Source organism: Dermacentor albipictus, chromosome 1 (genome assembly GCF_038994185.2).
Source record: "Dermacentor albipictus isolate Rhodes 1998 colony chromosome 1, USDA_Dalb.pri_finalv2, whole genome shotgun sequence".
Lineage (NCBI taxonomy): Eukaryota > Metazoa > Arthropoda > Arachnida > Ixodida > Ixodidae > Dermacentor > Dermacentor albipictus.
The window spans coordinates 76,084,187-76,111,368 of record NC_091821.1 but is presented as its reverse complement, the minus strand read 5'-3'; the positions used below and the strand labels follow the sequence as shown (position 1 = coordinate 76,111,368).

At 41.7% G+C, this 27,182-nt stretch overlaps 2 protein-coding genes across 3 annotated transcripts in view; one reads left to right on the top strand and one right to left on the bottom strand.

Annotated features, from left to right (window-relative positions):
- The window catches only part of LOC139048070 (FIGNL1-interacting regulator of recombination and mitosis-like), a 53,522-nt gene extending 41,409 nt beyond the window's left edge, over nucleotides 1-12,113 (bottom strand). The window contains exons 1-7 of one of the 2 annotated variants that reach the window (XM_070522478.1): nucleotides 11,844-12,113; nucleotides 11,221-11,260; nucleotides 11,027-11,106; nucleotides 10,834-10,929; nucleotides 6,063-6,203; nucleotides 3,195-3,278; nucleotides 837-994 (exon numbers count right to left, since the gene is read on the bottom strand). In XM_070522478.1, the coding sequence (XP_070378579.1) occupies nucleotides 837-994; nucleotides 3,195-3,278; nucleotides 6,063-6,203; nucleotides 10,834-10,929; nucleotides 11,027-11,106; nucleotides 11,221-11,260; nucleotides 11,844-11,894 (650 nt within the window). In that variant the 5' untranslated portion in view covers nucleotides 11,895-12,113. The remainder of the gene's footprint in view (nucleotides 1-836; nucleotides 995-3,194; nucleotides 3,279-6,062; nucleotides 6,204-10,833; nucleotides 10,930-11,026; nucleotides 11,107-11,220; nucleotides 11,261-11,843) is intronic. The other variant, XM_070522469.1, reaches the window with a different exon arrangement.
- A 643-nt stretch (nucleotides 12,114-12,756) lies between these two features.
- The window catches only part of Oseg2 (intraflagellar transport protein Oseg2), a 104,847-nt gene continuing 90,421 nt past the window's right edge, over nucleotides 12,757-27,182 (top strand). Inside the window, exons 1-2 of the mRNA XM_070522457.1 lie at nucleotides 12,757-12,849; nucleotides 14,243-14,386. Of these exons, the coding sequence (XP_070378558.1) occupies nucleotides 12,811-12,849; nucleotides 14,243-14,386 (183 nt within the window). The 5' untranslated portion in view covers nucleotides 12,757-12,810. The remainder of the gene's footprint in view (nucleotides 12,850-14,242; nucleotides 14,387-27,182) is intronic.

The window sequence follows — 27,182 nt, the reverse complement described above, 5'->3', positions numbered from 1 at the left end:
AGTTAAGTGATGATGGAGACAACATGAAGGCAGCTTCATGCTGAAAGCATGTATTTCAATCTGACAAGTGCTACTGAAGTGAGCACTTTGATCTTGATGCTTTTTCTGCCGCTCACAATCCTGTAAAGCCCGATTCACACAAGGGGATAGATAGCTGAGTTAGTCTGCAGACAAGCGTGACTTAGCTGAGCTACAACGAATGCTATCAACTTGTCTGCGGTGTCCTTGAGTACAATGTGGCCTGATTCAGTGGCACTTAGGCATGCCATGCTTGTCCACGGACTGAATTGGCGATCCATGCCATCCTGGGAATCTATCTTTACAAGAAGTGAATGTGTGCACAAATAAGCAACAGATGGCTTGCTTCACAATCATTGTTAGTGTGCGAAGTATCTGTGTCTGACCATTTAATCAAATGTATGCTAACGGGCTTGCGATGTCAACCTATGTCTGTTTTTATTCGTTTTAGTGCCAAGGATGATGAAGGACCTAATATAGAAAGGCAGCAAGCTAGTGCACTAGCACATATTTCTATATTGTGCCCTTTGTATTGTGTTTGGCACAAAAATAAAATATAACGCATTAAAGACACTAACATGCCCTTTTATGCACAACCAATAGATCTGGTTATGCATGCAATGGCATGAAAATTTAAAAAAATAACTCTGTACATTTCCATACATCAGCAGTATCAGAGCACAGAAACCTTGCCTCAAGCATCACAGACTAATGGCACTCAGTAATGCAACATAATGATGGCAAATCACTAGCAGCATGTATTCTTTTTTACAACAAGCAGGAGATGTTTCAGAAACAAAACATATAGCACTACCCACTTGACTAAGATTTTGCGAGCTGAGATAAGCATCTTGAGATCCAGATCTTGCAGCAGTATGGCAAGTGTCCTTAACTTCTCACATACATTTGAAAGGCTTACAAGCTGCTTCTCATGTGATGTTGTGAAATCAACATTTTCCAGGGACTGAACCAAAACCTGGAGAAAGAGTGTGAAAAAAATACAATAATGCATTAAGTACATTGCAAATGGTTGTGCGCTTGTACTGACACATGCAAAATAAAGAGAAAACAAGACCTCCTTTTTTCGTATTTCAGATTCCATTTTCTTCCTGCTTATGGCAACTGTCCCTTGTGCTGAGGACGTAATTTAAAAACGAAATTACACAAAATGCAGCAATGACAACCATAGCACTACAGGTGAGCAGCAAACATATCTCGAAGCGTGAAGGAGGGATCTCTCAGTTTTCCATAGTGCATTACAATCTATACAAACATTCAGTCCACACAAATAACTTGTTCAACAGTGTAAGCAGGACAACAGTGTGCTGCCGACAACCATGATGCTGCAAGTGCAAAACAAATGTACATGTGTTCACATGTACATTTGCATTACATTTACATGTACATGTGCATTATTAGTATTAACAAACTGCTGAAGTAAAACTTTGTTTAACAGAAGCCACAAGTGACTTAGTATCAATATCAATAGTTTGTTGACTCAGTATCACTCATTATACCTTTTTGCACCCACTTTAAGTGGGCCCTGAAACACCTTTGTATGAGTCCCAAGGGACCCATTGTATATATTGTCGTGTCTTAAAAAAAAAAAAAAATCTTTGAAAAGGGCCTCACATGAATGAAAATATTAGGAGTGCAATGTTTATTTTACCCATTTTCCCTCAATCATCTGTTCCTTTCAGCAAGGGCAGCATCAATAGCAATGCTCATCCTATTGTGCCTCACCATTTTTTCCCCTTTCCACGGAGTGCTTATGGTAACCTTTTAAGGTGAGCTTCTAAGCTGGCCAGGCACGACAAAGCAGTGGTGAATGGACAAGCGAGATGCATTAACAACTAACCGCTTCCCCATTTTCCAGTAATCCCTGCCAGACCTGGAAGGGTGGGAATGTGCATGTGAGCTTGTGCATGAAAATAAGTTGTGGTCAAAAATTTCACCCAGTGGCTAATACCAATGTGTTTCTGCCACCTAATGTCAGCTGGCAGACAAGTGGCAGTTTAAGAAATGCCGAGAAGAATTCTTCTTTTCGAAAAAAAAAAACAAAAAACAGGAGCTATTTCTTCATCCCACTTTTTAGCCGCTGTGCACCTTGCATTACCACAAAACTTGGCTGCAATGTTTACAGCTCCGTGGTCTACCCATGGAATGTGTTTACTCACCAAGGTAAGGGGGAGGCTCGGGACCATTTAATATCAAGAAACACAACAAACACTTTTGTTTTGACCAGTGACAGTAAGAAAATATAGAAAACAAAAAAGCATAAAGTTTCGATGCTTACTTGCAGTAATCTTATGTATGAATCTAAACTTAGGTTCTTGCATGAAGTTTCATATCAGCTTAAAGAGACCCACTAAAGAACAACACTAAATCAGTTCAGACTAGTAAAGTATTCATCGAAAACAATATTTTCATTCATTTTGCAACGAAAAGTTATTAGTATTGCTGTAGAATATAAAGGCCAAACTCCTCTCTCTCTCTTTCTCTCTCTCTTGAATTTTATGCCAAAACCTCAACGCTGGTGTATCAATATAACTTCACAAATTTCTATGTATCGTCTCGTATCTCGGCACAGGAAAAGTTCTCAAAACTTGCTAGGCTGAGTCTTTGGTTCTTTTAGAATGCAATGCAGTCCTTCTTTACTGACAAATGATTAACTATGCCCATGTAGACTGCGTATTTTCTGAATTACAAAGCCTTTTGCCATGGTAATTGTGGCTATTTTGAAATTGCAGAAGTACAATTTAGTAATGCAGCTTAGTTTTTCTTTAGTGTCTCTTTAAACCTGGTATGTCAGCTAGAATTTCGGTGTGCTGTCTTTCAACACATTCTGGTGCTCAGAAGTCATTAAATGCTGTGTTGACACTGTCTCTTTCCTGGACAGTTTGCAATATGATCTTTTTTTGGTGACATAGCATGTAATAAGCTGCCAATAAATGAAATTACAGCCATCAACTAAGCGAATCTGTCTGAACCTCTATTATCAACCATGAAGTGGCATTTTTAATACAGTTACTGTTCATTATTTTCACATGATGAACGTGTGGCAGTAGCAAACAAATAAATAAAGAAATCTTTTGCAGCTTTCATGCTACAAATCTGTTAGTATAATTATTTTTTAATTAACAAGAAGTATAATCAGTTTCTTTTACAGTGCTTACCATCTGCAGCTGCACGGTCTGGTTGGAAAGATTGCCAAGAGTATCTTCCACTTTACCAAGATGTTCTCCATACACAGTTTTGTACTGCAAGAGTTTATAAAAGCTACGTTTCACAGGGTCTTAGCTCAGTTGTTTGCAAAGGCGTGCATAAAGTAACTGTTTCATAATCTCCATAATATACACTCCTTGGCATCATCACTATAATATAACCAACATATATACATGTATCATAAGAGAAACAAAGTGGAAACAAAAGTATATTTATTTGTTATTTTTATTAGCAGACACTACTGGCATTCTTGAAACATATACAAGGAGTACGACAAATAATTTCTGAAGAATCCTGCAAGGTGGAGAAAGTGTCATAAAAGGGAAAATCTTCCCTTTCGTATAGATGGAGTGGAGCTATAAAATGCTTAAGGTTTATAATCAAAGCAAACATATAATTAGATTTAATTTACTGTAAAAATAATATTGTAGCAGTAAACATGACTATGAAGTGTCTGAATAACAGCTAACATATCTCCAAAGTGCACTCATTACATAAAAAATGCAAGATTGAAAAACTTTACATGTAGGCGCGCTCGAGGTGGTATAACAAAGTTTCGAGACTGGCTCTGTTTTAAAAACGTAATTCAACAAAATAGTCCCCTTGCGCAGCAATACAGCACTTTCAATGTTCTTGTGCCTTTTCAAATATTTACTGGAAGTATTTTTTCTTGTACGAGTCAAGCACCTTTCGCAATTCGGTCTTGATGTCAGCAGTCGTGTCAAAACAGCGACTCTTGAGTTGGGTTTTTATTTTGGAATTAGATAAATTACTTTTTTCAAAAAAGAGCCAGTCTTGAACCGTTTTGATACCATCACGTATATTCACGTTAGCCCAAATGCAGTGCAAGCACTTCATCTGATAATATACCCCAATGCAGATAATCATGCTAAAGCTTAAAAAGTTGTTGAGTTCCCTTCCATAAGCTTGAAGAAAGGAGGTTAATCGAGGGGCCCGATTTTTATTAGTCATATTATAAGAAGCCAACAAATACTTTACTTTACACTTCCATAAGCTTATGCTACAATTTTCTGTCTGATAAACTTGAGACAATGGCAAATTACATGTCTCCAGCACATGGTGAACATTGTAAACTCATGTGTACTGATACTAAGCATACAGGTTTATCATCACTTACACTGGGTGTTGTACCTTGGAGCACTGTAAACTCATGTAGGTGCTCAAGGATGTGATATCTATATCTAGAACTAAGTTTCGCACCATTCCCTTGTCTTTATATGCATACATGCAGGTGCTAGGGAATGCCACTCAACACAAATAAAAGTGTACTACTCTGAATGGTGCACAAGCAATTACCAAACTACTTTGGACTTACAACTTAGATTCAACACCTCTTTATGAAGTAAGCAGCGACAGATACAGTCAAACCTCGATATATGGAATAGCGCTGTGATCGCAAAATAGTTCGATATAGCCAGAATTCGATATATAAAGTAAGCTAAAAAATGCGTCAAAAGCTTCTGCAGATCAATCAGTGAACCAAGGGCACGATCGGGGATGGTTGTTCGGAGCGTGCGTTCGGTTGCGTCATGCGCCTAGGCCGTGCCGACTTCAACAAATTTTCAACTCTTTTCAATTCAACAAATTTTCAAAATCTGTTTCTCCTGCCAAACTACTGGAAATTAATTACTTCTAACAGCTTGAGCTTGGAAGAAAAAAAATGACTTGAATTCCCCCTTAAGTTACTTCATTCTAACAATTTATCCCTCAACCCATCTCCATGTTTATCACAGTTATCAACTAGACCCACTCGTCACCGTGCACGGCACATGTTAACGCTATTTTTGCACAAACAGACACATAAAAGTATTTTCCCCCCATACTATAACAGAATGGAAATGTCTAATTGAATGCAGGTCCTAATTTTGTATTAATCATTTTCTGTTTTATTGTGATAGCAATTATATGGATACTCCAGGCGCATTTCCGCTGTCACCGTCACCGTGATGTTCCATATAAAGTCCAAGGGCGATAACATCATCCCCACGTGCCATATGCTGTATGTGTGAGTGAAAGCATGAGAGGGTGAGCCGACATAGCGGCTCAATCTCGCGTGCGCAAGGGAGGAAACAGGGGAGGAAGCACACTGTCTTCCATTGCACATCAGGCACTGGGGGGAGGGGTTCTACACTGGCGGCTGATGCGTATGGCAGCACGCGCAGGCCACATCATGAAAGCGATCTGCGATGGAGACAGAGTCTAGACATCTAGGAAAGGGTAAATAGCTTCGTGCGTGCTGTGTTCTCGCCGCTTAGTTCACGTTGAAGCGAGAGGCAGCATGAAGGTCAATTCGCTCACTGCTGCTTCTTCTTCACAATCACTCTCTTTCTCTCTTTCTGCTGCTGCTGCACTTCCTCCCTCCAGCGTTTTGACAGCGAATTTGCATGGTCATTGAGTGATATGTGTTCATGTTTGCTTGAGCGCTTGTAACACCATGCTTGTTAATTTAGTTAGTAAGCGAATGTTTACAAGTCTATACAGCCGATAAAGCTACTATCTTTACTTTGTATAGATGTCTACTAATTTGCTATCACAATCGATGCTTCGCCTTTTGGGCAAAACTGCGATTTTTTTCATTGTTGTATTCTTCTTGGTTGCCTCACTTGTTGCCATTGCATGTATTTGTTCTCCTCCCTGCTTGGACTATGTGTCTGCAGTGTTCAAGAAATAAATAAATAGATAAATAGATAAATAAATAAATAAATAAATAAATAAACAAACAAACAAACAAACAAATAAATAAATGAGGAGTGCAACTGTCCAGCTTCATGGTGAACTGTATTGCAGAAGATACTTACTACTTTCCAATGAGCGTATGAAGAATGAACCAAATCTAGTCCCAAAGATAAAAGTACTAGCTTTCCCTCATTTGTCACATCACCACCAAATGAGACCCGCTCTAACAGTGCTTTTGCTGATTTCACTGAGGTAACTGCCACCTAGAAACATGAAGAAGCAGAAAGACAGAGGCGGCGTCACTTTTCAAAATACAAATATTGAGAAATCATTATAACTACACAATAACACAGAAATGAACAAATAATAAATGCTTACAACAAACCACAAAATTATCTATATGTTACTAATTGTCTACAGCTGTATGTACAATGGAAAGATTTCACACATCTGAACAAGATACATTGGGCAGCGATGGATCAGCCACGTACATATATGTAAGCATCTCAAGGATCTTCACTTTCTAGCAAGCCTTGCATGGGTTGCAAGCACCAGCAAGTATACTGTTGTCGCTATTCTCATTGGTTTCAATAAAAAAGCTTTGCAGATAAAAGCCATTCTCATCCCTCTGAAAGTGATCCAAGCTATCTAAAAATTCATATTGCAGTACTGTTCTTGGGAATCTTATTCCATATACAGTCAAGTTGTGATACTCAAGTAATTTGAGACTCTGGAAAATAAAATAAATTCTCAGAAATTGGCTTGGCTTCAATGTTTTCTACGCATTTTGAAGCAGATTAGTAAAAGCAAGGTTTTCGATTAATTCAATCTTTCTGGCTGGATTCCCAGGGCTGAGCAAAACAGCCAAAAACATTCGGCGACATTTGTAGGAGATGAATAGTAGAAATCCAAGTCAAGTGTTACCCTTGCCATCCTGGACATGCATGTGCAAGGACTCCCTTCTCTCTGCCATGGAACTTGGCAACACCCGGTCGCTCACTCTAGTACATTTCTTAGTGTGTGTATCGTTTTGCATAATAGCTCAAAACAGATTTTCTGACCACATTTTGTTCAACTTGAGATAATTAAAACAAAAATTTGCGCTCTACCAAAAGCTTGAATTCACATTAGTCAACTGCAGTCTTTCCATCAACTCTACGGTCTATCACTGACTGCAACAGGTGCTGTATAACAGAGTATAGCTGCCTATTTTCAGTTGCTCGCTGCCTCCTGTAATCTCAAGCTAAATGCCCAGGGTTAGACTTCACCACTTGCCACTAGATTTGCGAGCCATGTTTGGTCAAGTATCAGATTGATGGCAAAGCACAACTCTTAAGGTGCGTTACCAGTGAAAACATAATTCTTCTCTAAACAAGCCCCTGCTTGAGATATTTCAAGCATCCTTACGCACTCAATTATGTGTTGTGGAAAGAGTGATATTTATGGCTTCCTTTAATTATTAAAAGAAGAAAATGGATAATAAGCCTCTTTAGAGCTGGCTAACCCGAGTTTATTCTGTTCAAACGTTATATGCAGTTTCTGAACCACTGGCAGAAGTTTGTATGAAATTAAAAGTGACACCACATGACCACAGAAACTGGCGATTTTATGCAAATCAGCAGTATATGTGAAGCTTCATTTGTTACATTTGGTCCTGGTGCACAACAAAAGTGTTAAAAGGTCAATCTGTGATGCTGCATCATCAAAGCTATTTTCTCTTCTCAGCAAGACATGCACAACATGCAACGAATTGCCATTTATGTACACATGCTTTCCATTCTCTTGTTTGGCATGTATATTGCTCACTTCAACAATGAGAACACAATTACAATAAATATGTTGATGCTGGCCAGCATTGAATCTGCCCACCACAACATCACAGCATACCTCATAAAGAACTAGGGACCAGTCGTTTAAAACATATCCATAAGAAATGACTAGCTGCAACGTGAACAAAAGAAAATCTCACCACAGCCCTCCTCAGCTGTTGTGAGTTCTCACCACAAAGGGCAATGCATTTCTAAAACTAGAAAACTGCAAACCTTTCCTTTCATTTTTACTAAAACTTGATTTCCTTGAATTCTTTATTGTGGGAACACTTAGAACTGCAACAGTTATGACAATGATTTATTAAGGAATAAATATTCCTCAATAAATCATTGTATGCTCCATCACACATTAGGGTACGCAATGAACTATACTATAATACCTGTGCCACACGGGCACAAAAATGACATTAACTGCTTAATGCCTTAAAGTTTATCACCATTCATGCTGTGCCACTCAGACATACTTATTGGCATTCAAACTTAAATGCCATTAATTATGCCTGCGTGTGCTGTTCGTGGTGTTCTTATTTACTTCTTATTGGGTCATCGAACGCTCCCAATGTTAGCAGTTACAGCTGCACATGAAAGGTACATTTCTGAAGTTCAGTAGAATCGTGCTAAACGGAATTTCAAGGGACTGGAGAAATACGTTCGCATTAGCAGGAGTTCAGTTTACTCAGGAAAACATGCAGGGGTGCATACTGTATGACATTCACTGTATTAACACTGTTTAGCAATGCTAGGCATCAAGAAGCGAATTTAGCAGCTAGTTCTTCCTGTGGTTTGGGTGCTGTCAGCGACTTCTATTAACTTGGCTTCGCTAGTATTGGTTTTGAGGAAGCACTGGCGACATATCAAAGCAACAACTGCTGCTCTTACTACTAAACTCGGAGGCTGAATTAGCACAAGGGCGTGCTGGTGGAGTCCAAAGTATCGAATGGCATGCCGTAAGGCATTCGAAATTTCGGTCGTTCTTATTTCAGCCATCTATGGGACAAATGGCCGTGCTGCCAAGCTGTCCAGGCTGCACATGCTATGCATTAAATATCTATCCAATTTTTGCTTGCTTGAGTTTTTGCCACCACCCCTTAAAAATGGTTTTCTGCATAAATGACAGGTGTCGCAAAACAAAATCAGATCTTGAATTTCCACAAAAAAAAGCTCTTTAGACCTCTTGGTTTGCAACCATGCTGTATATTTGTCACATAGTAGACATCTTAGTTCAATGCACAGTCTATGCTTACTACATTACTGCTAAATCAATTCAAGAATATCATTTCTGTACTCCCATTGTAACTAACAGCTGTTGGCATAGTACATTTCGAGAGTCTTTTTATCACTAAAAATAAAATTTTCAGCTTTTTAATTGTTCAATACACATTAGGGGTCTCTAAAACTGCCCTACAGAAGATAAATATGATGTAATACCTCAAGCAGAAAATCCTATTTTCCCCTTAACTCTTTTGTTACTGCTAAAAATGTGTTCATTTTCAGTGGTTTCATGTTTTAACATCTTATTTCAAGGCGTAGTAGTCGCAGCATATACTGCAATACATAAAATTATAGCCTGATCACTGGTGCTTTAAATGGATGCATAGCAGTATTAATTGCTCAGACAATTTCTGAGAATTCTTATGTGAATCTTCAAAGAAGCTCCTCAAGGAGCACAAAAGCAATAATTTGCTATCTTTAGTATAAGTACTGAAAGCAAAAGAAATCTGAAATAAAGAAAATATGCACCTGCTTCCTAGTCCCCAACTTTTGTAAGTTAAATGATGCAAAAAAAATTTATGAGGGTTTGTTAGTGTCAACAGAAGCCACAGTGATGCCCACGCTATGTGGTAAAACAGTAACTTCACAAATGTGAAAACAGCCAAGTTCCTATAGTACAGGGAGCATGTGTTTTTACTCATTGCAGCAGGCACTTGGTTTGTTTCTTACTGCATTCTTTAGGCTTGCGAAAGAATGGTTGTCAGGTCAGGGAGCATGCAGAAGCCTCCTCATGCTTGGTTATTGTGTTCAATCAGCTTTTCTGTACAAGCAAGGTGGTCTTGTGTGCATTCAACTGGTCCTGGAGCCTCCACATACTTTGTCAAGTTCCTGTACAGTGCTGTTCAGCAATATGGAGTGTTTCATGATATTGTACAGTAACGAACAAGGGCGTTTGCACAGGCAGTGTTCAATATGTAAGAGATTAGACAGCTAGCCAAGCTTCGGCTGAAGTCGGTATGTAATCGATTGTGTGCTCTTGAGTGAGTGAAAATGAATGAATGAATTCTGGGTTTTTACATGCCAAAACCATGATTTGATTATGAGGCACGCCGTAGTTGGGGACTCCAGATTAATTCTGACCACCAAGGGATCTTTAGCATGCCTCCAATGCACGGCACACCGGGCATTTTTGCATTTTGCCCCCATCAATATGCAGCCGCCGCAGCCAGGATTCGATCTCACGACCTTGTGCTTAGCAGTGCAACATCATAGCCACCAAGCCATCGTGGCAGGTCGAATGTGTCAGTGAAAACCCCTCACAACGAGAAGGGTTGCTCATAATAATTTGTACACATGCTGTCAAAGTGCTGATGGATAAAAGCAACCCACAATGAGGAAAATAAAGCTGCACTTGATATTAGTCGAACACAATTATCAAACTAACACATACTCATGAGCATCTACTGTTGTTTGAGAAATCGATAAAATCAGAAAATTGACAACCTGAGAGAAGTTTGTGTGTCTTCACTGCAGCTGCCACTTAAAAATTATGCTGCTGAATTGACCAAAGCGCAAATATTGAATCGTTTTATTGAAGAAGTGCTAGAAGCATTGGAGGATAGTTTCGACTATACCTCCAGTCAAAGTTTTATTTTTCGAGCCTCCCCAATCTGCTGAAAATTGTCAAATCTGACAAATAGGTAAAGTTCAGTTGTCATTTCAGATGGTGCATGGTGTTGCTAGTAGAGCTCCAACGTCAATGAGTCACTGAAACTGTTTCTATAGGAGCAGCAATGAAAGAGTTAACATTGTGACACATCTTAAAGATAAGATGTTGAATGATGGGCCATACCTCTATCAAATCGAAAAGCTCTTTGTCTTCAGACGTGTTGCAGGCTTGACATCTTTCAACTAGTGTTTGACACGTGGAGTCAAACTTTTCAAGAACCTAAAAAAAAAATGAGTTTTTTAATGAAGTAATAAGACGGCACGAAATCAACATTTGTAAGGGGGCAAGGTTCAAATGATATGCGATGTGATCTTACTGTGGATAAAACGCTGTTTGCGATGCTGCAGTCTATCACAAACTCTTTTGGGTCCACGAAACATATGTCCCTCAGGAGGCCTGTTAAAGTGACAATACCGGTATTGTTAACTGAGCGTTAGCCCCCGCGATCTGCACTTAACTGCGAACGACTGCACTTAAGATGCAGATGTGCTTGATTGTATCGTTTCTCACCTACGTATGACTGTTCCGAAGATCCGTTTTGTACGCTCTCCTGGAAATAGCTAAGGATGCGAAACGCTTGCACTGATCTAATGCAAGAAGGCTCCGGTAAGAATGTACTGCGCTGAATGGATCAGTTTGCATGTGTTGTGTTTTGTTTGCCGTCTCACAGCTGCGCATCGGCCGATGAGGTGCCTTAGCGGAAGGCACCGGATTAATTTCGACCCCTTAAAATTTTTTAACGTGTACCCAAAGCACGGCACACGAGCGCTTCTGATTTCCGCTACAATGAATATGTGGCCGCCGATGCTACATCCATGCATCCAACTGGCCCTGGAGCATCCACATACTTTAAGTTCCTGTATAGTGCTGTACAGTAACGTGAAATGTTGCACGATATTGTACAGTAATGAACAAGGGCGATTGCACAGGTGGTGTTCAAAGTGTAAAAGATTAGACAGTCAAGTTCCGGCCGAAGGTCGGTCTGTAATCGACTGCGTGCTGTTGTGAGTGAAAACCCCGCACTATTGTAATTTGCAAATAATATGCATACCTTACAATGCTAAATCTTTGTGTACCACACTAGTAATGTGTACAATTACAGCGCAGAAGAAAATCAAGCAAGAGAAGGATACGATCAAAGCAGACGCAGTTTGCGCCAACCAGTTCTGGTTTCTCTCGGACATTTTGAACCTCGTCAGAGCCCCGTCAATAACAACATTAAACGAAGATACTGTTCTGTTCGTTTAAGTAGGCATTACTGCCTTTTCAGACGTAAAGTTCAGGCACACATATACAGGGTGCTTTCTAATACAAGTGGGAACCATAGAATAAAGAATGGGAACCTCAAAACAAGAATCCCGCTATAATTTGTACATGGTTGCCGGATGCAATGCCCGAAACGGTCCAAAATACAAATGACGTTTTTGTTGCTCAGTGCTTCCTGATTCTGGTGTTTCGTAGATAAAACAAAACGGGTGTTTTGGAGATACCACGTGATTATGCACTTGCCACTGGATTATAACCATAGCACTTGATTATAATTTATAAATTCAATGAATTCAGCCCCTTCGTTTGAGAAAATTGGCAACATTGCAGTGCACCAAAAGCATGGCCTTTGAGACTTTAATCTGCAGTTGCAACAGCGGATCGCCGTTATCTCGGAGTAAATGCATGTGGAACTTGCAGTGTCACAAAGTTGGGCAGCACTTCACAGTAACTTAATGGTTGCATATCGCTTCCCAACCGTTTTACTTCGCAACGCAGAGTAGTTCCTGCAGTTATTTTTTGCTCCTTTCGATGTAAGTGGGCTCGATCACTTTGACGGAGCCGTCGTCGAGGTGAGTGGGCGTGGGGGAGTCCAGTTCGCGCTTTAAGACATTATCGTCTTCTTGATGCCTCATGAAAGAAATTTTTCATTTACAGCACTAAATAAAGAACTTCTTATGGTGCTCAATAAATGATAAACAGATGATCTTGGACTTTTTTCTTGCGTTACCATAGAAACAAGATCCCAACAACTCATACAAACACGACCGGCAAATTTTTTCAGCATCCGCCGTGCGCAAGCTGATACTTGATTGTGAGCGCGCAGCTTTAGACATGCATATAAGATACTTGAAGACGCTAATGCCCCCTCAGGTGCGTACAAGTCTGTCAGAAAGAGAAATTGTTCAAATATTCGTGCATATCATCGTTAAATTGGTTCCGGTATTCTTGTATCATATCGCTTAAACGAAACTCGTACAGTAAGAGTGCTTGTTTGCAAGTGGAGTTGCAATATGTTTTTCGCCTTATTTCTTAGTAACGTGGCGTTAAAGAAATTTCCGGGTAAGTTAGTTCTCCTAGTCATAATGTTTAACTGGAACGTCCTGTGGTGGTATCCAATTTACGGTGCAGAAGAATGACATTTCTAGCCTGTTGTGTTCAAGCGTTATATAGCACTTTTTCAACTGCTGGAGAGAGTTAATTGCGAGATCGTAAGTATTGCGAGTTATGGAACTGAAAGTAAAGCATTCCGTCTTCTTCCCGCCACTGTTTTTTTTTTTTTCACGCTTTCAGTCTCTGAGTTGCATATTTCGCGTTTTTCAGGCTACTTGGTTTTGCTTTCAAGATGAAAAACCAGCAGTTTGCCCAATTTGCCATTCTGATATGGAAAAGAGATATATGCATGTGCTGAAGAAAACTTCGTGAACCTTCAGCTATAGCTGTCACTAGGCGACAGCATTAATTTGATCTGGCCTGTGGTTTTCATATGTATGCAGCACACCGATATAATGAGAGGAAAAGGTCACTACATATATCCTAAGAAAAGTTTGCACTGCTTTTCTTTTCCAAACAATAACTGTCATCCAACGAACGGCACGCTCGTTTTCAGCGTGACACGTACACTTTAAAGGGTGTAAACGCTTTTACAATGTATACTACGCTCCACACACACACACGCACGCGCACACACACACACACACACACACACACACGGGCGCGCGCGCGCGTGCATACTGTAGACAGAATTAACTTATTGCGCTGAGTGCGCGAGTCCAATGAAAGGTGTGGACCTCTAACTTGGTATGCCAACAACGTTTAGTCTTCTTACGTACAGTCGGCTCCGTTCCCGCACTCTACAAGTAGGCCACTGTTCCCGCTCTCTACACAAGGGTGACGCCGACTATACGTTATTGTTTTGGGTGGAGTAAACGCTTTTCTCACGTTCTCACGCTTTTTGCTTTCTATTTGCTGTTGTACGCTCACTGCGCAAAATATGAATCATACTAAATAAATAAGCGCTGCCACAGGCTGTGCTTTCCAGTTTAACATCGTGGTTAAGGAAGCTTCATGACAGCAATTAAACATCAGGACCTCCTGTTTCACGAGCCTGCGTTTGCTCTTTATGTACGCTTAGCTAAATGTGTGCTTCAAGAGTCTGCCTATACAGCACCGGTCCAACGCTGCTTTTGTTGTGTATTTGTATGCGTGTGTGCGTGTGCGCGTGTTATACACATGGAAGGCCTTAGTGAGTGGCATCCAAGCGCAGGACGGGGCGGCCAAGGTGGTGGCGATGGCATGGTCTCCCAACAACGTCAAACTGGCCGTCTGCACGGCTGACAGGGTCGTGCTGCTTTTCGACGACATGGGAGAGCGCCGCGACAAGTTCTCTACCAAGCCCATTGACTCCAAGGTGCGCACCAAAATTTATATCCACTGCACTTAAGTGTGAGGGACACGTTGCGAGGACGACTTGTAAAACGCGCGGCAATACCATCGACTGAAAGCCGGTTATTAAAAAAGCCGTCGTCGTCGTCGTCGTCGTCGTCGTCGTCGTCATCATCATCATCATCATCATCATCATCATTATTATTATTATTATTATTATTATTATTATTATTATTATTATTATTATTATTATTATTATTATTATTATTATTATTATTATCTGCACCGCTCTGTCATAGCGCTGACAAGAAGCTACCTACGCGACCGGTACTGCTATACCTTAGCGTAAATGGTCAGTCGTCAGAACTTTATGCGGTTACAAGTGGAGTTCCTCAAGGGTCTGTCCAGGGCCCTCTTCTTATCTCGCTGTTTATTACTGGCGTTTCGGCAGTCATTCACACTCTTCAATTTTGTTACATGCTGATGACGCGAAACTTTTCACAGTGGTAAAAAATTTTAATAATTGCGCCGCTCTTCAGAAGGACATCGCGAATTTTGCTTCATGATGCGCTGGAAACAGGATGGTTTAAATGCATCAAAAACGAAAGTTGTAAGCTTCACGCGGAAGATTAACAGGGCTTTGTTTTCCCTATAGCGTTAAAGACGTTCTCCTGCCAAGAGCTCAGGGAACCAAGGACCTTGGAGTGCACTTCGGTAGCTCTCTGAGTTTCTCGCCCCACACTCAACAGACGAGGCAGCGTACACTTCGAACGCTCGGCACAGTGTGTCGGGTAACGAGAGAGTTCAAACAACCTGGGTCATTTGTAACTTTATATAAGAGCGCATGCTTTCCAGTTTTGGGGTACGCCTCCGTCGTTTCAGGCGGCACTTGTCGGTCAAATTGTGAACTTCTCGAAAAACGCGCAAAAAAAGTTCACATCTATATTTAAACATCGGTTCTGTCAAAAGCCTTCCATCTCCATAGAGCTAACACAGACACTCACGTTACCTACCCTCACCTGTAGACGCAATAAATCGGATGTTCTTTTTTCTTCACAAATTATTACATGGAAAAAAGCTGCTGCTCGCACTTGCTTTCTAATGTGCGCTTTTACATTCTGCAGAAAGGCCCAAGAAAACAGCGCGAATTTCAGCCTACATATTTTTGTGACCCTCTATCTAGAGTGCAGGCGATATATAACGCCCATTCAAAGTGGCTGGATATCTTCATGCGCAATTTTAATATTTTCCTGAAAGGAGTTGCAGAGGAATTTCAATAACTGAACAAAAGCTCTCATATATGTTGTGTGTTCCGTCATTCTGTAATCCTTTATTTCTGTTTCTCCACTGTTGCTTCGTATTCTCTTCGTGTACACGAAACTTGCCAAGGTTGAGGACTGGGCGTGTTGGTATAGCATATTAGAGGCTAGCGCTCTGTGGTGTGTGTTTCTCTTCTGTGTGTATCGTCCAGATGTTGCGAAATCGAGCCTCTTCGTGTACACATTTTATGCTCTGTTCTTTTTTATGTGTGCGCGCGTGTGCATGTGTGTATGTGTGTGTGTGGGAGCTTGCATTGTTCTTCCTGTGTATTGTTTTGCCGAGTGCGCCAGCACCAAGACCCTCTAGGTTGTTTCTGGGCACTTTAATGAACACCTTTTATTATTATTATTATTATTATTATTATTATTATTATTATTATTATTATTATTATTATTATTATTATTATTATTATTATTATTATTATTATTAACATCTCACGTCCAGACACAGTAACAAAGCGCACACTTTTGATTACGAAGACAATATAATTTGTTAATCACCGACAAATTAACACTCCTGTGAGAATTCTTAGGAGCCCAGAAGTGTGAAATTGCGGGTTTTTGTTAGATGCATTTGTGCTTTCGCTCTTGCACCGAAACAAGGCAGAAGTGTCTGTGCATATACGTTTACAAAAATGACGAACGGCATTGTTGTGCGTTGCTTCCCAGTACTTCTAAACTTGGGCTTTACATGTACACGGTTGTGTATTTATGCAAAATCACGAGATGGTTAACCGGATCGATAGATGGATGAATAGTGTGTTTATACAAGGTGTAATGTTCTGCTATTAGAGCGTTTTAGCGTACCGCTATAGATACGCTCTACTCTGTTGTAATATTTTATGCTTATTTGATGCGCAGTAGCGAACATGCTCAAGTAATGATGATGACCTATGCGCATATATTACTTTGGATAACAGTGACATAGAAATGTATCTGACAAACATTTTCAAGCTTCTACTTAGCAGGCGCTGTACATCATTTCCTTTAGAATATGTAAGGTGTCGTTTTACTAGTCTCTCTCTCTCTTTTTGAGTGGGTGAAATTATCCTCGTGAAAGAGTGTAGATGTTCTCACAACTCCTTTGCTATTTGACTTCCGGAACACGTAATCATATGTACCATAAGCACATATAATTTTGCATGCGAAGTCAGAATCACCTGTAGAACGCATTTTCTAATTTCTTTCTTTCTTTCTTTCTTTCTTTCTTTCTTTCTTTCTTTCTTTCTTTCTTTCTTTCTTTCTTTCTTTCTTTCTTTCTTTCTTTCTTTCTTTGTTCACGTTTACCAGCGTTTGTGACTTTGCCGCAATTCAGACTCTAGGCATAGTTTCGGAATTTCAGAACTATATGTGTGTTAGGAACCGCTTTCTCAGTGACTGTGCCTTTCATTGTGAAGTACGTGAAGTCACTGTCAAGTCATTGTGGGGTCTATCCTCAACAAATGTAATACAACAACTGCGTTCTTATTGCATAAGCACCTCGTGAGAGAAAGGGCGTGATATGTGAAATAAGAAAGGAAAGAAGATTTAAGGGCTAGCTGTGACTCTGTAGTCAATACAAATAGGCAGCGCTTACAACACGTTTGTCCTTATTTTTCGGATACGATGTACCGAAGGGGAAATGAGCACCTGAGGGCTGATCAGCTCTCGTTTGAGTGGCGCTCCAAAATTACTTTGTGAAACCGGTCGACCCACACCGCGCGCACCTCCGGTGGCCTATCAGAAGAGTCGTAGGCACCCAAATGGAGGCACAGAGAGTCAAGGCGCAAAACGATCGTTTTAATGCGATAGCATTATATACCCAATTGAGCGAAAATCCGTCGTAGTCGGCGTGACCGAAAGATGGTACCAAAAATTTTAAAAAATTTATATTATGGGGTGTTATGATTATGAGGCACGCCGTAGCAGGGGACTCTGGAAATTTGGACCACCTGGGGTTCTTTAACGTGCACCTAAATCTAAGTACCACGGGTGTTTTCGCGTTTCGCCCCCATCGAAATACGGCCGCCTTGGCCGGGATTCGATCCCGCGACCTCGTGCTTAGCAGTCCAACGCCATAGCCACTAAGCAACCACGGTGGGTGGTGCCAAAAATTACCGACGGCGCAAAGTGTAAAAACACGTCAGAAAATGCTCGCATTGACGTCTTTATCAGGGAGATTCCTGTAAACAAAGTAAATTAATGGCCTTGAAAAGAAAACTTGATACATTTCGATCTGGGTGGCCATCAAACCCGGGACTCCGGGGTGCGAAACGATGAAGCTTCCCGACGCCACGGTGGCTCCGCGGTTCTGGCTGACTGAAGGTGCGGCCTAGCGCGTGCGTCATTGGCCTCGTGACGGTGCAACCAGTGGGGATGAGGTGGCGCCACCTTATGAGTGTATTGAGCGCATTCATGACGTTCCGAGGTAGGGCTAAACTTTCATCATCATCATCATCATCATCATCATCATCATCGTCGTCGTCGTCGTCGTCGTCGTCGTCGTCGTCGTCGTCATCATCATCATCATCAACAACAACAACAACAACAACAACCTATTTTAAGTCCACTGCAGGACGAAGGCCTCTCCCTCCGATCTCCAATTACCCCTGTGCTGCGCCACCGCAAAATTCTGGGGTTTTACGTGCCAAAACGACGATTTGAATATGAGGTACGCCAGAGTGGGGATCAGAAGTACATGTTGCTGGGCTAGTCGGTTCATATACTGCATGGCGCTCCCCTTGTTCCCTTCCGTCCTTTCTTGTTTGCACCAAAGCGATCATATTTGTGGTCTACTCAGCATAGTGGGGACTCCGGATATTTCGACCACCTGGGGGTCTTTAACGTGCCCCCATTGCACGGGGCAGGGACGTTTTTTTTTTAATTTCGCCCCCACGTCAACAAACGGATAGTGCCTTCGCATTCCGACACGTAAGCAGTCTTAAGTGTCTAAGCTGATTTTTTTTGTTTTTGTTTTTACGAGATGATGTGGACATATAAACTGAAAAACAACAACAACAAAAAATACACAGAATGAACGCAAATGTTGGAATCTATGTGAAACGAAGCTTTTGTGAAGCCGTTAATTAAATGCTATAAAACTATTATGAAACAGGGTTTTGCGGTCTAATTTTAGGCGGGTTACAGCGAGATACAGAGGACCGGCGCTTGTCATGTTATCTCGCTGCGTCCCGTCTAAAAATGCGCCTTAAAACGACGTTTCATAATACTCCTAACCAACTAGCCCACCTAAGCGTCTTGAATGCTATAAAACTAAATGCGATGCTTACAACTGCATTTATTTTCATCCTATGGAACGTCTAATCTCATGCATTGTTTACGTACCGCATAGGTCACAACCTTAATGACGCGCAGTACTTATGTCTATGCACTGCACCGTTCACAAGGTATGCGGAGATACCCAGGAATTTTGGGCAGTGAACCTGCCGCCATCTACTTCACAGCATTGCGCTAGCTTAACTTGAGATATGATATTCCAAAAGGCCTCCCGAATTTCAACAACATTCATTTGTTGGACGTCGGGAGGGTATACGTCCTAATGCATGTTCACGGCACTGATTCGTAACTTTCCTGCTTCGTTACGACTAATTGCCGCTAATAGCCGTGTTAATAAAAGGACATGCCCTCTCGACGTTGCCAACTGAAAGTTGTTAAAATTTGGGCGGCCTTTTGGAATATCTTTTTTTTTTTTCTGCCCATTGAGTTACGCTAGTGCACTGTGGTGAAGTTCAAGAGACTGCCGAGGGGGCTATGTCCAAAATTCCTGGGCATGTGCACAGTGTGAGACGTCTACGCAGCGACGTCGTGAGGACGAAGGCGATGTCACTTGTGTGTTGATGGAATAATGATAGACGATACGTATGCAGTGAGAATCGCGACACATAGCTAAATACATTAGGCTTCTACCCCTGTAGCGTCACACTGGCACATACCCATTCGGGGAGATTGGCCAAGAGCAGGCACACACCAAGTTGCATGTACCGAATGTCTAAATAAAAGGAAATCAAATAAATCAAAGAGCGCGTTGAATATGAGCCGACATTATATGTTCGGGATTTATTTAGGAATCTGTTTTCATTGCGCTGAGCACAGATGCGCTTACTGACACTACTTTGTCGGCCAGGATACAGGAATTATGTATATGCAGGAATCGCTGGTACTTGCGTTCGGCGCACATGTAACCTTCGTATATTATCCACAAGTACATCTGCGGAAATACCGACTGACCTAGTATGCAGGCAGCAGCAGGAGCCACGCCAGACCCAAGAGGGTATAGGCAAAGAAAGCTTCGTTTTAAATAGCGAGGCTTTTGCTTTTCTTTCTCTACTAATTTTGCGCCATTGGCTTCAATTAACTTCCTTTAACTCGACAGTAGTATATGTTTGTCTCGTACACCGTAGTATACATCGCAATCGGTACCACAACGATTCCTCCGTACGTAGTACGACGCATCGGCGCAGCGCCTCTCCAGCACTTCTTGACGCAGCACATATATTGGCACGTCAGAGATGCGACATGGTGCGCTAATATACGAAACTTTATAAAAAATGAATTTACTATTCGATTCGGTTTTCGAATTTGAACAGTCACCATTCGTAAATACGAACATCTTTTTATTCGGATAGTTTTCGAATATTTCAAAACCTCAAGTGTGCCTTAACCGCGGGGGCAGCAATTATCACTTCGGTGGTTTCGGACTGGCGTAAACCTTACACGTACCATCCTTTACCGTGGGATTGGAGATCGGCAAAAGTCGACCGAGGAACGCGGCCCGAGTGCTCGGCTTCAGTGGCAACGCCGGATGATCAGCACCTGATTTGGTTGTCCTGGAACACGGGCAATCGGAGTTAAAATTTTCAGAAAGGCTGAACTGAAGCCAGATATGTACCTGAAAACAACACCAGTTAGGTGACGGACGATACATTTACAGAGGCATTGCTGCAGTTCTTGCGCGAAGCAGAGTTACGAGCTTATATTTGATTCTCTTTTATCCCGCATATCTTTTGTGTAAAGGACTTCCGAAAAAAAAATCAAGCATAAAATTGGAACAAAACATGGTCATAGAACATGAGAACTTGCGCAGTGGAAAAGACTACTCCGCTTATGGAGCCAGGCTCAGCCGGATATACAGTGATCATTAGGTCTGCGAACAATTCTGCTTATTTTTCTCATTGCTCCATTTGTGCTTTTAATAAGCGTTGCTTCATAACGGGCGATGTAACGACAGGAACGGCTAGCGTTATGAATACAAGCATGCGAACATCATTTAATATTAATTCTGAAGACGGCTGTTCTTTATTAGAAAATTATTCAATATTCAAATCGATTCGCTTCCGGCACTATTCTGTTCACATTCGATTTGATCTCAAACATTACTATTCGCATACTTCTAAGCGTTTTCATTGCTCGCTTGTTTGCCCATTAGATAGTTTATTTCTTTATATGGGGGGGGGGGGGGCACAAAACATTGATTCGTCCTCAAAAACACACAAACAAATACACCATTATCAAATTCAACAAGTATGCGAGACACCATAAAAATGAGAGAATAAGCAATTTACAAAGCCTCTTCGCTGTCTTTACCTCTTTGCAGCCAAGCGAAAGGTGCTGCACGATGAGAAAGAAGTGTTTCCGCGTTTCCTAGTACAGTTGACGATCGTTCACAGAAGGCAACGAAAAAGAAGTCATTTTTCAGCAGCAGCAACAATTTCATTCGGGCAACAAGACATTTCGCTATATCTCAAAACTCTGCAATATCCATTCTAACACCGTCTTCTGATTTCCGCCATCTTGACTTCTAGAAGCGTACCAGGGGCGTAGCCAGGGGGGGGCTTATGGGGCTTCAGCCCCCCCCGAAATTTTTTCGTGCTGACCATGCACCGCCGACCAGAGCGACCCCCGGCGCCGGAAATCACTCTGGATTTTGTCTAGAAAGTCTTTTTGACGCTCGAAAAGACATTTAACCGCGAAGATTGCAAACTCGGGCTGGATTTCGTGGCAACGCCCATACACCGGGAGTCACATAACGCCAAGCAGTACCATCCGAGCACAAAGTTTCAAGGGCGCTTTGATTGTGCGCCGCGGCATCTCACTGAGGCCACGGAATCTATGGAGCGCATGGATATCAATTGCGAAACTTTATGGGTATAAATCTCATAAGCTCTTGATGTGAAAGGTGCATTGACATTTCCAAAGTTGTGCTTTAGATTTTCAATTGCGGAACTTTGTGGGTTTAATGTTCTTATAAACATTTGACGCCAAAGGTCTATTGATTTTTCTAAAGTCTTACATCGGAACATACAACGAGACAAGCCAAATCAACACACTAGCAGACGAGTTGACAAAGCAGGCAGCGAGGTCCAATAAGACGAAGCGCTGGGGTGGTTCATTTGTGCCGTCATGTCACGTATAAAAATATCAACATTTCTTTTTTAACCTACGCCAGAACATGACACTAAAGCCAGCCAAAGTAACTACGTTCTTATTTATTTTTTCTACTTTGACTTTTATTCGCGAGGACACATTGAGCCTCTTCAATTTTTGTTTGTTTGTTTGTTGTCGCTACCCTACCCGCGGGCTGCCAGAGCCAGCCAGAGCGCCTACGTTTTTCTCGTATGGCCCCGACCACCGTGCGGTGCACTTCGGTGCGCGTTCGGTTTGCTCTGGCCGAGTGGATTTTCACCGGACAGGGTTTTGGACGCTTTCTGGCTAGCAGACGAGAAAAAAAAAACAATGGTCGCTCGCCGCCATCACTGTGGGGACTCGAAGGATTGCACCACATTCCTTGAGCGGAACCTTTCCGGAAAGTCTTGTTTCGCCCCTGTAGGATACTGAGCAGTATGCGTATGGTTCTCAGTGGACCAAGCGTCTCATGTTTTCTTCGGTATTCCTTCCGTAGCCCCATTAGGTGCCGGAAGTAGGCATTAGGTTCTGGCCAACATACTTTCCTATGCGTTTCGTATGTTTCGTATAATGTCCAAGGGTGATAACATCGTGACCACGCGCTGCATGCTGTATGTGCGAGTGAAAGCGTAGGAGCGGAGGTGGAATGGGTGAGCCGACAATGGTGGCTCAGTCTTGTGTGCGCAAAGGAGAAAAGCGGGGAGCAAGCGCGCCGCCTTCCGTCGCGCGCAATACATCGGGGGGAGTGGATGGAATGGGGGCGGAATCTAGGATTCTGTGAATCTATGATTGTGCAACATGTTTATTTGCCTTGTTTGACGCATTATATACAGTTACTTCTTCTTACATACATAGACTCATTGGATACTTATACGTATACTTAACTATCTTGTTGCGAGGTTTTGTGTATACATGCAGTGAACTTTGTTTCCAGTGACACTTTTTTGTCCTTTATCAAGCCGTATTTTCGCATTTGCATATCCCATTGTATCTTTGCATTTCTAATGTACGAGGGCGAGTCAAATGAAAGTGAGCCTACTCTAACCGCGCAATAATGGTTCGGTTCATTATCTGCGAGGCATGCGCGCAGGAGAACGGCATGTCTCATTTACAAAAGTGACACGCAGGTGTGAAGATAAATGTTCTTTAATGCTCTCATACACTGGGTTGAATATGGTTGCGTCACATAATGGACACTTCAAAAGTTGAACAGCTCGGTGTCGCGAAGTTTTTGACAGCTGAAGGTGTTTCCAAAACAGAAACTTATCACCATATGACTGCCGCGTACGTTGAACACTGCATTTCATTGACCACTGTAAAGCGTTGGAGCAAACGGTTCAAAGGACGTTGCAAAGACATTCCAAGACCGGGCCAAAACCATCGTGCAATCACCCCCCACACAATTTCAAAGGTTCATGAGCTGCTGAAACAAGAACGGAGGATAAGCATCGATGAACTGGCAGACCGTCTGAACATCAGTCACGGTTCGGTTCACGCCATAATTCATGAGCTTCTCGGTTATCGGCGCTTTGGTGCGCAATGGATCCCCAAGATTTTTATCCATCGCGAGAAGACGGACAAGTTTCGCGCTGCCTTTACTCATCTGATCGGGTATCACAATGAGCATGACGACTTCTTGTTTGCAACTGTGATCGGGGACGAACCTTGGTGCCACTACTACGAGCCTGAAACACGACGGCAAAGCTTACAGTGGAAACATTCGAATTCACCACGCCAAAAGAACGTAAAGGCCATCATTTCCGCTGGAAAGGTGTTGCTGACTTTTTTTTTCGATCGACAGGGTCCATTACTGAGAGAATTTGCTAAATCTTGAGAGGCTATCAATTGTTTCCGATATTGTGAAACGCCAGAACGGCAGCGTGTCGCTATCAAGAACGAACAACGTGGAAAATTGACGAATGGGGTCATCTTGTTCCACGACAATGCCTGTCCCCACGTCGCTTATGTGGTTAATAAAAAACTGGCAAAGTTCAAGTGGGAAACACTGCAACATCCGCCATACAGCTCAGACCTGTCACCTTGCGACTTCTACATTTTGGGGCAACCAAAAAAACAGCTCAAGGGAACCAGATACAGACTTTTTGAAGCAGCAACCCAAGCAGTTTTATAAGACGGGAATCACGCAGCTCGTTAGTCAATAGGACAAATGTCTAAATTCTCATGAAGACTACTTTTAAATAAAGTACCCCGTTGTTGGCTCATTCATTTGACTTGCCCTCATATATCTTGCAGAACTCCTGCTTTTTATACGTGCTCTCTGTCGCGACTATAACTTCGGTGCAATTACTCACGATACACGACAAGGGACAGCTACTCCTGCGTAATACATTGGAACAAACGACAGCGTCATTGAGATTTTTCACTGGCTATTGCATATATACAAGAATGTGAGCACGGTTCTTGAATGACAGTTTCATTAACATATTTGTCCTCAACTTGTTCAGTTCACTGCCTTTTAATTTTTCATATCAGCGGCATGCACTGCTTTCCTGGTTTCGAACTGATATAGTTCTAAAGTTCGTGTGATATTTTCTTTACTTAATAAATAGACAAAAAACATGGAAGCATTGACGTCAGTCATGTTGGGCACAATTTTTGGCACATACGAGTATAATATTTTATGAAAAAATACATATTTTACTTGTATTTACAGTGCGTACCTTTCAATAATTCATTTGCAGCGTCTTTGGCAATGACAATGTAGTTATTATTCATGTATTTGATCCCTCGATAAATTGTTCAAGAGGAAGCTTTAGCTCGGGCCCAATCCGACGCGGCCTGTTCAAATACTTGTAAAACGCAGAAACGCTTTTCTGAGATAATCCTGCTAATCGCTTTTATTGAAATTGGTTGCATTTGAGAGAGAAAGTTAAATCCTAGTGTCTGTTGGAAACAGAACTTCGATTTAGGGCCTGAATTTTGTTTAAAATATTTTGGAAAATTCAAAAGTTTGAAAAATAGAAGCACGACGTTTACAAACTAATAGCTATGCATGAAGAACAGATATTGTGGTTCTGTAAACGGCATTTATTATAACAGTCAAAGCGGACAAGTTGTCTGTCAATTTGTATCTTACGTGAATTGGTTACGTTGTGTACAAGGGTTCTGCAAAAGCCGTATTTCCACAATACTAGATTTTTTTTAGATTCATGTGTAACATATCTGTTTTGTCCGCTGTAGAAGTACTATTAGATGCAATTCACAGAATTGTGATATCATTTTTCATTGTTGAGTCACGGAGTTTTAAACTTAATAGTTTCGTTTTCTCAGAATTTTCAATTTTGGCCAATTTTTAATAAATAATTGACCACCTAAATGAAAAATTCGAATTCAATAGTCACTACAATTAAACTTTTTCTTTTAAATTCAACAAACCTCCTCAAATTTGGTTAAGTGATTGCAGGGAAAAACGAATTCCCCTTCTACATGTACTTAAATAGGAGCACCCGAGCAAAAGCTTCCTCTTAAGGAGGAGGCTGAGCTGCAACGTGCAGCTATATATATATATATATATATATATATATATATATATCGTGGGCCAGTGGCGTAGCCCCCCCCGAACAAAATTTCTGGCTACGCCACTGAAGCGTACGGTGAGGCGTTGGAGCATTAAACCAGTTGTTAGTCTGCGCCTGTGTTGTGTGGTTCTTTCTCTGTCTTGTTCTTTTTTGCGCTGTTTTTCTTTGTTCTCATAATCTTGACTTCCCATGGAATACTAATTGGTGTCCTTCAAGGCAATTGGAAGTTTCTTTTACAAAATTGAGAGGTCGCATACCTCCTCTAAATTTTTACTTACACAGGTCTGGCCTCGCAGTGTCCCCTCTATGTTCTTTTTGCAGTGCACCTGAAACTATCGAACATTACTTTCTATCGTGCCGCCGCTTTCTAAGACAAAGAAAACTATTAGAATACTCATTTATCAAACTTGGACTCTCGCTAACCTCGCCAACCATTCTTTCTTTTGGGGCGACTTCACTGGGATCCAGCCACAGGGATGCTTCTCTGGCAGTTTACAATTTTATTAGAGATACAAAAAGAGTACCTTGCTGAATTTCTAAAATTATCCATAATTTAAATTATTTCATTTCTTTACGTTTACTTATTTTATCGGAATTCCTGACAATATTTAATTACACTTCTAAATTACAGTACTATCGTCCCACGCTCCACTATACAAATCTAGTTTCTCTCTACTTCTAACCATACGGAAAACCGCCTGCTTCTTGGCCAATACCCCATAGTGGGTACGCGCCACTGTCTGGGACACAAGACAAGACAAGACCTCTCTGATTCACTGCGATCGCCGGCGACCGCCCGCGATCATCGTTACATAAGGCGTCGCTGTCGCCAACCGCGCCATTAGATGACGTGTGCTGGGCGAGCGTCGCATGATTAAGAGGAGAATAAATAAGGTTAGGACTTTAACGAGAGGCACCGCGTTTGCGCTTACGACTTCCAAAATACGTTGCCAATGCTGTATTATACCTGGAAGCGAGAATCCCACCTCTCTTACACCGACTTCACCTTAGATCTGGCCGTCTAGACTTTCCATTAAGCCACTTTCCATCAATTATTTTTCCCGTTCGTTGGCCCATGTTTCATATACCACAGGTTACATTTCTGCAAACATTACTTGAGCCACTGAATGTGCAAATTCGCGATGTACTTCCCAGTAATATACGCATCCTAATTCCCCGGAAATTCCGTTTGATAACCTTTTCCCAAACCACGCGAAACTATTACCTTACGGAATCTTAAGCGGCTTGTTACAAGACCATCTAAACACCCTAGCAACAAACACTGTCGTTGCGACAGACCCATCGCATTGCGTGGAAAGGGCTACAGCCAGCATTGGATTATTTTGCCCTGTACTCGACTGGTCTTTTACAGCGCAGCTGTATATGGCTAGCCGATTCGTCCGTCCGTCCATCCGTCCATGTGTCGGTCGCCTGTATGCCGAAAACTCTTCCGGCACGACCCCATGCGTATGCGGAAAAAAAGAGAGAGAGAGAAAGAGATGCGCGCCATTAGCCAACACCACCTAAATAACGCGAGGCCTGTTTACGCCGATCCATGACG